The sequence below is a fragment of the Asparagus officinalis genome, chromosome 8, assembly GCF_001876935.1.
Source record: "Asparagus officinalis chromosome 8, Aspof.V1, whole genome shotgun sequence".
NCBI lineage: Eukaryota > Viridiplantae > Streptophyta > Magnoliopsida > Asparagales > Asparagaceae > Asparagus > Asparagus officinalis.
The window spans coordinates 128,651,807-128,664,542 of record NC_033801.1 but is presented as its reverse complement, the minus strand read 5'-3'; the positions used below and the strand labels follow the sequence as shown (position 1 = coordinate 128,664,542).

Below are 12,736 nucleotides of genomic sequence, written 5' to 3'. Positions count from 1 at the left end.
ATATTTTATCTTTCAATAGATAATGCAAGTAATAATAATGTAGCTGTTGATCATATCTAAACATCTCTGTTATTGCCATGTCATTGTGATATTTTTCATATTAGATGTGTGTGTCATATTTTAAATTTAATTGTTTAAAGTGTATTTAGTAAAATTAAATCCATGATAGAAAAGGTTAGGACAGTAACTTATGCCCATAATACTTCTGAACAAAGAATTAAAAGATAAAAAAATTCTATAAAAAAATTTAAAACCCAAAAATAGATGGAACTCTACCTATGCAATGTTAATGTAGCAATAGAGTATGCAAAAATTATAAATAATTTTATTACTTTCTATAATTCTAGTTCTAGCTCTGGTAGTATGTATGGAATAACTGAGGATGAATGGACAGTTATATATAGTGTAAAAGAGATGTTATAAGTTTTTTATGATGCTACTATGTTATTATCTGGTTGTTATTATCCAACCATTACTATAGCTGTTTTACAAGTTTTAAATATTCAAAAAAATTAATAAATATCGTATGAATAATTATTTTAGAAGTATGATTTTTCAAATAGAAAGTAAATTTAATAAGTATTTTAAGCCTATTCCTATTATTTTTGGTTTGGGGGTTCTTATTGATCCATGTTTGAAAGATATTGACATTCGAAGTTTGTTAAATTCTTTGTATAATAACATGATAATAGACACTAATGATGGTCAAACTATTACTGCTCTTACTCATCATAATACTATTAGAAATTATTTTTAAAGATTATATAATGAGTATGCAGCTAGATATGGTGTAACTACACATCAATCTACAGCTTTTGCATCTACGAGTTCCAATCGGGGCAAAAATATGAGTTTTGATAGGGAATCAATGGTAGCTGAGCTAACTGGTGGATCTGGACTTGGATCATCAACGAAATTTTCTAAAATTGATTAATATTTAACTACATCTTTAGTTAAATGTCATAATAATAGTTTAGATATTTTGCAATGGTGGAAAGTATATGGAACAATTTCATATCCTATACTTCCCATCATGGCTCGTGACTTACTAACATTGTATGTTTCTACGGTAGCTTTGAATCTGTCTTCAGCATAGTAGGACGTTTGATCGACGACCACAGGACATTGTTAGATCCTTAAAGCGTACAGGCGGTAATGTGCCTACAAGCTAGATTGGTGGAGGTACGAGAAAAGAACGCAATGCATCGATCGGATGGTTGGTATTGAAGGTATATTTCAAGAGTTGGGACTAGCAGATAGATATAAAGAGTAGACATTATTCATTAATTTCTAATTTTTATTTCTTAGCTGAAAATCTGTGATGAATTACTTTAGAAATAGTTGCAAATGATAGTGATATAGATGAGTCGGTGTCAACCTAGTTGGGATGTATTCATCTATTGTGATGCCACGAATTCCAAAATAAATTTATAATTATAGATGATTAACTGCTTATTAATAAAAAAGTTATTTTTATCATTTTAATTTTTATACTTTTTTGTATTTGTAAATTATGTAATTACAAGTGATTAATAATATGATTGTTTTTATTAAAATTTTATTTAATTTTTGGCTGTGTATTCTTGAAATTTTAAAGAAATAAAAAAATTAAAAATTTTTAAAAAACAGAAAAAGGGGTTGGTCCGGGCCTCGGTTTTGCTTGGCCCCCGGGCCCACTGGTTCGGGCCGGTCCGTTTGGACAGCCCTTAACTAACAATAACATAATAAATGCACATGTGGATATAAATCATCAGATGTTTATTCATAGGAAGTTGAAGGATGCTCTGATTGAAGATGTTGCCAGAGCTAATCATTTGAGATGATTTTAAGCACACCAAGTAGGAGAAATGACCGGATTGTTATTTAATCGAAAGAAAGCCTAGAGATGGGCCTAAAAAACTTAATAGAAATTGGGAAAGCACCCTTTCCTTGCACTCTAAAATTAAGTTAAGGGTTGATTGGTCGAGGGTTATAACTTTTATATTCTTGTATGCCCCACAAGTTGAGTGCAAGCCTAGAAATGGGCCTAAAAAACTAAATTAGAAATTGGGAAAGCACCCTTTCCTTGCATTCTAAAATTAAGTTAAGGGTTGATTGGTTGAGGGTTATAACTTTTATATTCTTGTATTCCCCACAAGTTGAGTGCCTTTCAAGGATCAAAATCTAGACTCACAAATTAGTATATTTTTAGAGCACCTTTAGAAGTTTGTGGCCAATAAGATCTTAACTTGGATATTGGATTGCTAGGATATTAGGATTTTGTCTTTGCGATGTTCCTATATAACTTAGTGGTTTCCTACAAGTGGACATTTTATAGCTCTACCATTAATTAAGTGTTATAGTTTATACTCTGATAAGAATTATTATAAAAAAATGATATAACAATAATTAACATCATGGAAAAGACAATGTTCATTGACATAGAATGGATGCGTAGTATTTATATGTGGTCATCCTAAAAATTTTGGGATAAATAAATTGTTTTCACTTATTGCAATAAAACATTTTACTCATCATAGGATATAGTTCTATATATTTATATTTATATACAGTGATCGGTTAAAAGATCCCTCCGTTAGGAAAAAAGAGAACTATCCTCTTAACCAAAGGAATACAAAATACAAAACGACCAATCTACTTCCATCCCAATCCAAAACCAAAAACCATCACATGCCCTTTTTAGTCTCACCACCCTCAATGTTAACTGTCACCCTTCATCCAAACCCTCCCTCCCTCCAACCGTTTTTCAAAATTCTGGCCTCTTCAAACCCCTCTAATTTTCAACCACCCATCAACCCCTTTACCTCCAAAACTCATTCCCCTCCTCTTAAACACCACCACCTCCTTCCTCCTCCTCCACCGGCTGCCACCGGAGTTCCTCGCCCGGTGGCGCCCTGCTTGCCGCCGATGGGACCTGCCGAGCGAAAAAACCCTCCTTGACCTCTGCCGCCTCCTACAAACCGCCATCTGTAACAACACCCTCCTCCTCCCTCCTGCTCCAGACCGCCACAACCGACCCCAGATTGCAAATTCAAGCCCTGAACCGACACGAAACCTGCAACCCACTGATATCTCCCTCTGGGGTGTCCCCCTCAACCCTAACGAAAACCACAAAAAAACAAACACCCTTCTCCTCAAATTCCTCCGTTTGAATGATTTTAAGCCTGTTGAAGCGTTTGAGATGATTCAGAGAACGTTGAAGTGGGAAAATGAGGAGACAAGAGAGAAGTTGCGGTCGAGGGTGAAGTTGTTGGAGAAGGGGATGAGAGAGAACGGGTCAATGGTTCAGATTATCGATCTCAAGGATTCTTCGATTGCTTCGATGAAGGATCTGAAGAGTGTTGTGCAGAAGTTGTTCTCTGTTGTTGATGACAATTATCCAAAATTTGTTGAACAGCATGTAAGTTTTTAGAATCTGATATTTATCAATGACGGGTGATGCCAAGAAATGTGATTATTTTGAGCCAAATTAATTGAGATTTTAGAAGAAATATTACATGTTTGGAAACCAGAACCTGTTTTTTTTTTTTTTTTTTGGAGAAATAATAAGACCTTATATTGATCATTCGTTTATCATGTTGCAGATAGCATGAATCAATCTCTGAAAATGTATCCTAAAATTTCTTTGTTAAGAGACCTCAATTAATGTAAGAACTTTGCATATTATAAGAACAAAATTACGTGATCGTTTACATTATCAATCAGATTGGTTTCTCTTAATAATCAAAATATAGTTGCAATCTTCATCTTCAATGTATATAGCATTATGATTGTATCTCTGAATTTTGTTTTCTAATGTATAAATTTATCTAATATGCCTTTGGATTCTCTCTGTATCTAGGCATTGAGAAAAGGTAGGACCCTATACTGATAGCTCATTTATGATGTTGCATGATAGGATGAATAATTCTCAGTGTCTAGGCATTGATGTAATACTTCCTCGATCATAATTGTCCATTATTTAACATACTAGTTTATCTTCTTAACGCTGCAGATATTTGTAAATGTTTCGTTTCGCTACTATGCTTACAGAGGCTTGTTCTCTCGCAACCTGAGTCAGAGAACAAAGAGCAGGTTCATCTTTGCTAAGCCATCCAAAGTAACTGAAACACTTCTCAAGTATGACACGTTCACGTCAAACCCAAAACAACACCTTCATCTTTGTCAAAATGAACGGATTACTTTCACTAACAAATGAGTATTTCTAATATGAAACGAAGGTTCATATCGCCCGAGAACATACCAATCCAATACGGTGGTCTTCAGAGAGATGATGAGGATGAATTTTTAGAGAATGATGGGAAGGCTTCAGAGATGTCAATCAAAGGAGGGGCTTCTTCAACCGTTGTAATTCCAGTTACTGCGGTAATAATAATTTAAATGGGAGGAGGAGAGACTTATTACGCCTAAATTTTTAGATGTTTTTCTTTCCGAAAACATAGGTTAATTCTGAAACTTGTTTGCTGTTGTTATGCAGCCAGGGGTAACCGTTGTTTGGGACATAGCAATTGTGGGATGGGGTGTCAACTACCAAGAGGAATTCATCCCGGACGATGAGGGCTCATACAAAGTTTTGATCAGAAAGGAGAAGAAACTGGACGAGCCTGTTAGAAACTCTTACTACATTAGTGAACCAGGGAAGGTGGTTTTGACGGTAGCAAATCGATCTGCAAAGAAGAAGAAGATCCTCTACAGATCAAAAAGCAAGCCCACTGTTCCTGTGTACAATTTGATTAACAATCCTGACATGTATTCCGCGCAAAATAATCGCAAGATTCTGATTTCTGGATGATGTTTTCGTCCCATAGTCAATGTATTAGGAAACTAAATGCATGTAAACCAATGTAAGTCTTTTGCAACACCAAAACGAAATCAACAATGCTTGGTAGGGATCGCCAATTGTTAGCTATTTTTTTAAGCTTTCATGGACCACTTACATGTCCAAAGAGGCTCACAGAGTTTCAAGAGAACAGTAGAAGAATCACATAAAAATTGCCATCAAACCATCCTGCTAGCGCTTATGTGCTACCGCCCCCTCGTTAGAAAGGGGGGTTTATAATAATGTAAACCAATACAAAGTAACATTGGAAAAAAAAGGTGTTAAAGAAATCCGGTAAAAGTACAGCAAGTTGCACCTTTTTACAAAAGCAAACTACAAGCAAAGAAGTGATAGCCCCACAATCACAAGTATAAACAACTTTGCTTTGGCTACAATGTACAGCATGGCTTCCGGTCGCTGTCGAGATACTGGCAGTGGCAATGGGAACTCCTTCGCTACTTATATTCACAATTTACATTTACAACTGACTTCTAAATGTTACATTTTTTAATCTCACGACTCCCTGTATTTGGTAAGGTCGAATGTCAAAGTTCTTGAACAGCTGCAAATAGGAGAAATGAAAATAATTTTCATAAGCTCCAACCAACAAATCTCTTATTTTTCAAGAAAAACAAAAGGATTTAGTAGTACAGAAAAGTTACCTTCTTTCTGAATCTCTATAAACACCAACCAAGGCCTCGGCTTTGTCATAGAAGCTGTCTTTCAGGGATATCACAATACTCTGAAACCCATTTCCACCCTCGTCATCTTGGTTGGCCCTAGCTCCATCACATGATTTCGACCGAATGAAACCAGCAACCTTGGCTACGTTCAAGTTATCCAGCGCTGCATCAACTTCGTCAAGGATAAAGAATGGAGATGGCCTGTAACTGAAACAGTTGCAAAACAAAACTGGGTTGAGTTTCTGATTCACTATCGAGAAAGTCTCCATTACATATACATACTAAATTTGTCAGTTATATCCTAAACTCAATATTGTACAATGCTCTTGTATGCCAAGGATAACAGTATTATAAGGTCATTTGGGTTTACAAACAAGATGAAAAGTACAACTCCAAACACCAGGAGGTAATCATAAGATATTTCAACTCGAAGCGGAAAGGAACAGAGTTTGGGTTTGCAGTTAGTTTCACAAATCTGAGATAATATATCCAATATTAGCAAATATTCCATAAAGAAATATATATCACATCAGGTATCTATAACAACCAAGGAAGAGGCGGGAACAATTAAATCGCAATGGCATGTTATATGATTTGGCTATGAGCCTCAGCAAGGATTTCAAGGTGGCATCACGAGCAAAGGCATGAATTCAGGTCAAGGATGAGAATGCTACATGTGCTGGTGCTTCGATATCACTTTGAATAGTGGTGCCCTGCTATCACTTTGAAATTTGAATGAATTTGCAATAGCTTGAAATTTTTATTACTTAAAGATAACGAAGGTGAAGAAAACATAATGGCATAAATTAAGTTGAGATTATTAAGATATAAGAAAGAGCATTAAATAAACGCGTGCATCCCATAAATGCAACCACTGCTAAGGTTTGAAATCTAAGTTTCAGTAAAGGAAGAAAGCTTGGATATCAGGCACTAGCAGCTTTCATTGACACATCATTCGGTATGCGAGAATCGAGTGTAAATGAGAACGGAATGGACTAAAGAATGGAATGGAATTAATGTAGGAAGCGAATGCTCGTTTCCATTCTCACATTTGGGTGCAATTTAGAGAATATAATGGGAATGGACGTATTTGAAAATTATGTATTTTATTGATTCACACTTAAGTGGGAATGCCTATTCCTTACTATCTCATAGGGAATGTTGATGAGAAGTGAGAATGGGTATTCTAACTTCAAAAAAGAGGTGGTGTTTGGTAGGAAGGAATGGGAAGTGAGCAATGGCATTCCATTCCCACTCTATTCTCGTGTATCAGACAATGCGTGAAAGTAACTGGATTGTGTATCAGCCTCTTGAAAGTTCTTAAAATAATTAAAATATTCTTAAAGTAGCAAAGTTAAGTCAACATCTTGGCATGATATTTTGATACCGGATAGCATTAAGTTTTGATGAAGTATTTTAAATTGTATAGTGATGGTGCAATAGTTTCCCAATCCAGATTGTATTTGATTCGATAAGCTAGCTTAAATGAAAGAGTGAAGAATTTGAACTTCATGATGAAATAAAGTTTAGTAAACTCCAGTTTGTACTTGTTAGGGACAGCTCCATCGTGTCATGAAACAACAAGTATAAGCCCCAATATAAGACAAAAGTTTCAATAGAAGAGGTAAGGTCAATGTTTAGTGGCATGATAAGACCGCAACACCTGACACTAGGAGGGAATGGTGCAGCACATTTCAGACTACAGAATAAAAAAATAGGATTTGCAGTTATAAGGCAAGAACCTGTCACAATTTTCTTCATTCTATCTAAGTATGTGTAACCAATGGCAATTTTGGTTAGTTATTCAACAGATCTATTATTTTCATAGACCCAGGAGACAGCATGCTTAATAATTAAAAGTGGATTTTAAGCATTCTCACACAGCAAGAACTTTCATAAGACATATGGAAAAGCACAGCATGCGCACCATGTATAATAATAGATAAAAGTACCTGTGTATAGCGAAAAGCAGGGCAAGCGCGGCAACGGTCTTTTCCCCACCTGATAACTGCTCCATATCTCTAAAACGCTTTGTAGGGGGCATGGTAGTATATTTAATTCCATGCAAGAAAGGCTCATCATCATTTTCCAGAGTCAAATATGCTGTTCCTCCAATTGGATGTGTATGACTCTTAGTTAATTGTTTGTAAATTTTGTCAATGTTTTTGGCAATATGATCAAAAGCCTCCATAAATAGTTCGTACCTGCACAGGTAGGTATAAACCACATGATGTATCATCAACAAAGAAATCAATCTTGCAATTGTATAATTCTGCACCGAGCACTAACTATAACACAAACTTCAAGGTTCACATGGATTAGCAACCACCTACGCTAGACCGTCCACGAGAATTTCCTTCATTTTTACCATGTACCTTATACATTAACATCTTTCTATTTAGATATTCCATGCATTAAATAAAGTTCAAATTTGAAAAATATGGTCTTGGCATATGTAATATTAATGTATGTATGTTTGTATCCGTCATAGTTACAGAATATGTAGTACGTAGCAGGTCGTGGTACGAATTTGGATACGCCAATTCGCCACTTAGAAAATTTGGATTCAACAGGAGTAGCTTGCTTCAGTATGCAAATTCGATCAATGGTATGTTGTAAATATTTTTTGGGGTGCTCACCTTTCCAAAGTGTCTAGTAGAAAACTAGAACCTATAATGCTAAATATATATTTCAAATATATTTTCATACAAAATACTTAAAATAGCTCTTTATGGGGATCTTTTTTTGTGTTTTTCTTTTCATATAGTTCGTGTTAGGATCATGGTTTCATTTCACATTTTACTAACATAGTTACAGTAAAAGTCATTGACTCATATTCTATTGTGAGTCTCCCTTCGCTTGATTGTGCATATTGTGTTGTGTCAGCAATACGTCAATTTTGAGGAACCAATTCATGTATCGGAGAGAATTAGTTTGCAAATGTACCTGGAATCGGTTCCCAGGAATTGTACAACAGTAAAAGGGGGATCCAGGGACTCGCGCAACTATGGTATCTGTATTGTGTGTGCCAACATGAGTATGTATGAATGTATCTATGTGTGCCATGTCACACTTCTGCTTCTCTTCTCTCTATTCTGTCTAGTGAATTTGGAAGCTTTTCTAACTGTGAACGTAGAGCAAAGTGGTCACCTAATTCTTGGTTAGCTCTAGGCCACATTTAGAACAGGCATCATTCATCTAAAGAGATGACATCCATTATTAGTGTATATAACGTTTACTATCACTATCTTTATAATTTTCCATGCAAACACCTTGATTCATGTTGAAAAGAGAGCAAGCATTCAATGATAGCAACGGAGATGATCGCATACTTCTAAATTGAGAGTTCGTATTCAAATATTTGAAATCAAGTTCCCAATCATTGAGAATATTTATCTATAAGAATAAAATTAATCAAACACAACATTGTATACAAAAACATAAACCAGAACAAGTATATTGTTTTAGTAGTGAAACTTCTAGTAAGTAGTACCTCCTTTGCCTAACAGCATTGTACTTGTCAGATATTTCTTTCTCTTCCTTCCTCACTGCTTCAAACTTTATGATTACTTCCTTCTCTTTTCCTTGCAAAGCTTCATACTGATCTAATGCTTTCAGATTTGGAGCCGTTCGTTCAATTTCTGCAATTAAAGTTTCCATTTTCTGTTTGAACTCCGTTTCAAGCTTTCCTCGTTCTGACTGCCTCATGTCCTTCAAATATGAATTGCTAAGCTGGCTGTAATCAAATACTTCTCCAGATTCTGGTGATTCGGTTTCCATTGGATCATCAATAGTTGGGAGCTTTATTTGCTCGAGTTCACACTTCTCAAGAACCTCCTGTTTGCGTGATTTAAGCTGCTCATGTTGTGCCTCCTGCAATCAAAGACAGGCTCTTTAATATAAACAAGAATACAAACCTAAGAATAAAGAACAACTTCCAACTTGTCTGATTAAATAGGAAAACTAGTCAATCAAAAGCACATATCTGGTTCGAAACAGGACAAGTTAAGAAGTACAGTTATTTACACTGACTGCACAATAATGGACAAGTATCCTACTTTAAAGGAAAGAATCAAATCGTAACTAACTTTTGAATTTATCTGGCGATTCAATTTCCCGATGGTGTCTTTGAGAGTGGCACACTGCTTCCTCAGCTCTTCGATAACTTCTTCGCATTCATCAGACATGCCCTTCCATTCTACACCAAGATATAACGCGTAAAGTTTGAGAATGAAAGTTAAATGGGTGCATTCACATGATAACTGAACATTTTTACAGAAACAATAAGAACAACTTTGTTTCAGAAGAAAATAATAACAGTGAACATGCAAAATCAAATAAAATCTGAGCCTTCTTTGAGATACTTCTTCCCTGTGGTAAAAAGGGTAAATTTCACAAAGCCCCTCTTGAATTTAGCCTTCTTTGAGATAACCCCCTTAAACCATTTATTCAACAAAGACCCCCTAATCTTGAGAGGTTTTGCACATAAACCCCCGTGAACTTCTTCTATTCCACTCTAGGTTACCCAGACACTGCATTTCAGGTCCCGTGCGGCCACATCCGTGTCCAAAACGTACACAGATTAGCAGCAAACACACAATGGACAGGTGCAGTTCAAAGGAGTGATTTTTTTAAGTCTATACAAGCTGCAAAATTTCACTTGAGCAGCAATTATTTGTAAATCTTCTTTTACTTTTATTTAAGCTACAATTTTATTTAAGTGTGATTATTGGTTTTCTTTGAACCATAAATTTTTTTTGAAATTATTATTAGAACAACTTTTGTTGTTAAACCTTAGTTCTTAGTTGTTATAGATAATAAAAAGAAACATAGAAATGTACTTCGCATGCGACATGTTAGACCCGATGGTGTTACTTAGGGGGTTAAAATGAAAAATCTTCCAAGGAGTTCAGTGTAGAAGAAGTTCAAGGGAGGGGCATATGCAAAATCCCTCAAAGTTTACGGGGTTTTGTGAGATTAAAATAGTTAAGGGAGGTTTATCACTAAAAGGGACAAACTCAAGGGGTTTGTGAATTTTACCTACAAAACTACTGCTTCCCTTTTGTTCTTAAGAATTGAAGAATATATCTATCACAGGATATACCTTGAATTCCAAAAAGAAACACACAAAACCCCTCCGGCAGTATCCTCTAATCCTTTTCCAATAAAAAAAGGGTTCCTCCATTAAAGAAATAAAATAGACTGATGGTTCGCAGAAATTACATTTAATTTTGTGCTCATCTATCAATTCATATAGCTGGTTTATGCAACGAAACTGCAGGAAAGAAGGGTTGGCATGAGATTGATCGTCTGCAAGCACAATATTACTCCGAACAGCCAAATTGCAAACCGTTCCAAAAATAATTATTATTGTGGATCAAAAAACCATCTTATAATGTAAGCAACCTTTGCTTTAGAAAAAGGTCATAACATTCTCTTCTAGTTTAAGATTAATCTAGAATTCAATGGCTCAACTAGCATTATGATTGACATAGCTGCAAGCAACTGCAGTTTAGCTCATTAGCAAATTATTTGATAGCTAATTTTGCAACATAACTACAATTATAGGTATGAGGTATTCAGGTTATGTTTGTGGTTTTGTACGGGTAAACAGGTGTTTGCATGCTGGAAAAAGATGATCAGCAAAACAGCTCCAAAATGACATTAACAAAATTTGGGACACGCAAAGATCACTGATACTTGAAGGAAGAAACAATTTACATATAGCATGGCATTAAAAGCTATTGTCAAGGATCTAGAATTCCAAAGAGGGTCATAAGTGTACTAGACATAACTGTAGATGCATTTATACTGCTCAGGTAGAAAAGAAAATGAAGATTCATTTACTCACTATCAACTTCAGTTTTCCACTCCTCCATCTGAGCTTCAATCTTCTCTGCTGCTAGTTTGGCATCAGAATCTTTCTTTTGTGCATTTTTCAAATCCTCATCCAAAGATTCAAGAGATGACATCAACTTTGCAATCGGTGAATCCATGTCCCTCTTTTGCTCGTATTCCAGCCTAAGAGAAGTAACTCAAGGTCAATAACTTTAGATTATTTGACATATATATTGAGTTCATCAGATAACGATCATGCCTACAAGTTCCAAGCATGTTGCTTGCACATGTATAAGAGGCACAGTAAATATTTACATTCAACAGAACTAGAACGGAAACTACAAGCCAGGAAAGGCGGGACAAATAACAGATATAACAGTTAGAAGATATGAGAATAGAAGAAGACACAGAAGACATACTGATATTTCAACTTTGACATCTGATTGCTCAAGCTTAGCTTTCTCTCATACATTTCTTGAGCAACCTTGAGCTGGTTCTCTTCATATTCACGAATGTTTTTCACTCCAACGGACCGGCTGAAGTCCTTATAGATTCGATCAACTATTTCATTTATCTTCTTCTCCAACTTTTGAATGTCTTCTGTCCTTTTAACTATAAGCCGTTTCAACTTCAGACAGGGAGAAACAGCAATCAGAAATCCAAAACTGAAATAAATATATATATATAGAATCAGAAGTCAAAACTGATATATAAAATTATGTATATATATATTATATATATATATATATATATATATATATATATTATATATATATATATATATATATATATATATATTATATATATATATATATATATATAGAGAGACGAGAGAGAGAAGAGAGAGAGAGAGAGAGAGAAATGGGCATGCTTTGGTACCAAGCACAAGTTTTTTGTGTTTGGTAATAAGTGGCATATTCCCCTCCATCATTAAAATTGGGTACACATTCACATGGCGTTGGGGAGTGGTGGGAATTGGAATGAATGGATGGGAATATGACACCTCACTACCAAGTACAAAATTTGTGCTTGGTACCAAGCATACCCATTTTTCTCATATATATAATATATATATATATATATAATATATATATATATATATATAATATTATATATATATATATATATAATATATATATATATATATATATATATATATATATATATATTATTTTTTTCCTTAACATAGAAAGCGGAGAAAAACATGGAGATAAGCAGCTACCTTTTGAAGCTCAGGCTTTAGACGAGCAATCTCTTGCTTAACATTTTTCTTCTCTTCCTCCAATTTGAATAGTTTTCCACGAATTGTTTTCTGCCAACAAACTCCGAGTAAATAACACCATAAAATGCAGCATTTTACAACATTTTCACAGCTATTAACACAATGATGACTATG

General features: G+C 35.0%; 2 protein-coding genes across 2 annotated transcripts; one reads left to right on the top strand and one right to left on the bottom strand.

The window, feature by feature from the left end:
• On the top strand, nt 2,804–5,187 carry LOC109820316 (patellin-4-like). Its single transcript, XM_020386441.1, has 4 exons — nt 2,804–3,400; nt 3,995–4,119; nt 4,221–4,365; nt 4,478–5,187. The coding sequence occupies exons 1-4, from the start codon at nt 3,182–3,184 to the stop codon at nt 4,790–4,792; spliced, it is 804 nt and encodes a 267-aa protein (XP_020242030.1). The 5' UTR covers nt 2,804–3,181; the 3' UTR covers nt 4,793–5,187.
• Nucleotides 4,993–12,652, bottom strand: LOC109820315 (structural maintenance of chromosomes protein 1-like; the record flags this gene model as incomplete). Its single annotated transcript, XM_020386440.1, is given in 8 exon segments — nt 4,993–5,381; nt 5,482–5,709; nt 7,455–7,706; nt 8,996–9,375; nt 9,591–9,700; nt 11,354–11,523; nt 11,760–11,968; nt 12,563–12,652. Coding segments are annotated over 8 exon segments (1,488 nt in total), but the record flags the coding sequence as incomplete, so codon positions are not given.

Excerpts from the sequence above, each read along its gene's own strand:
- LOC109820316 (XM_020386441.1), top strand. The coding sequence starts at position 3,182 with ATGATTCAGAGAACGTTGAAGTGGGAAAATGAGGAGACAAGAGAGAAG. Across the intron at positions 3,401-3,994 it reads CAAAATTTGTTGAACAGCAT|ATATTTGTAAATGTTTCGTT; the intron begins GTAAGTTTTTAG and ends TTAACGCTGCAG. Across the intron at positions 4,366-4,477 it reads TTGTAATTCCAGTTACTGCG|CCAGGGGTAACCGTTGTTTG; the intron begins GTAATAATAATT and ends GTTGTTATGCAG.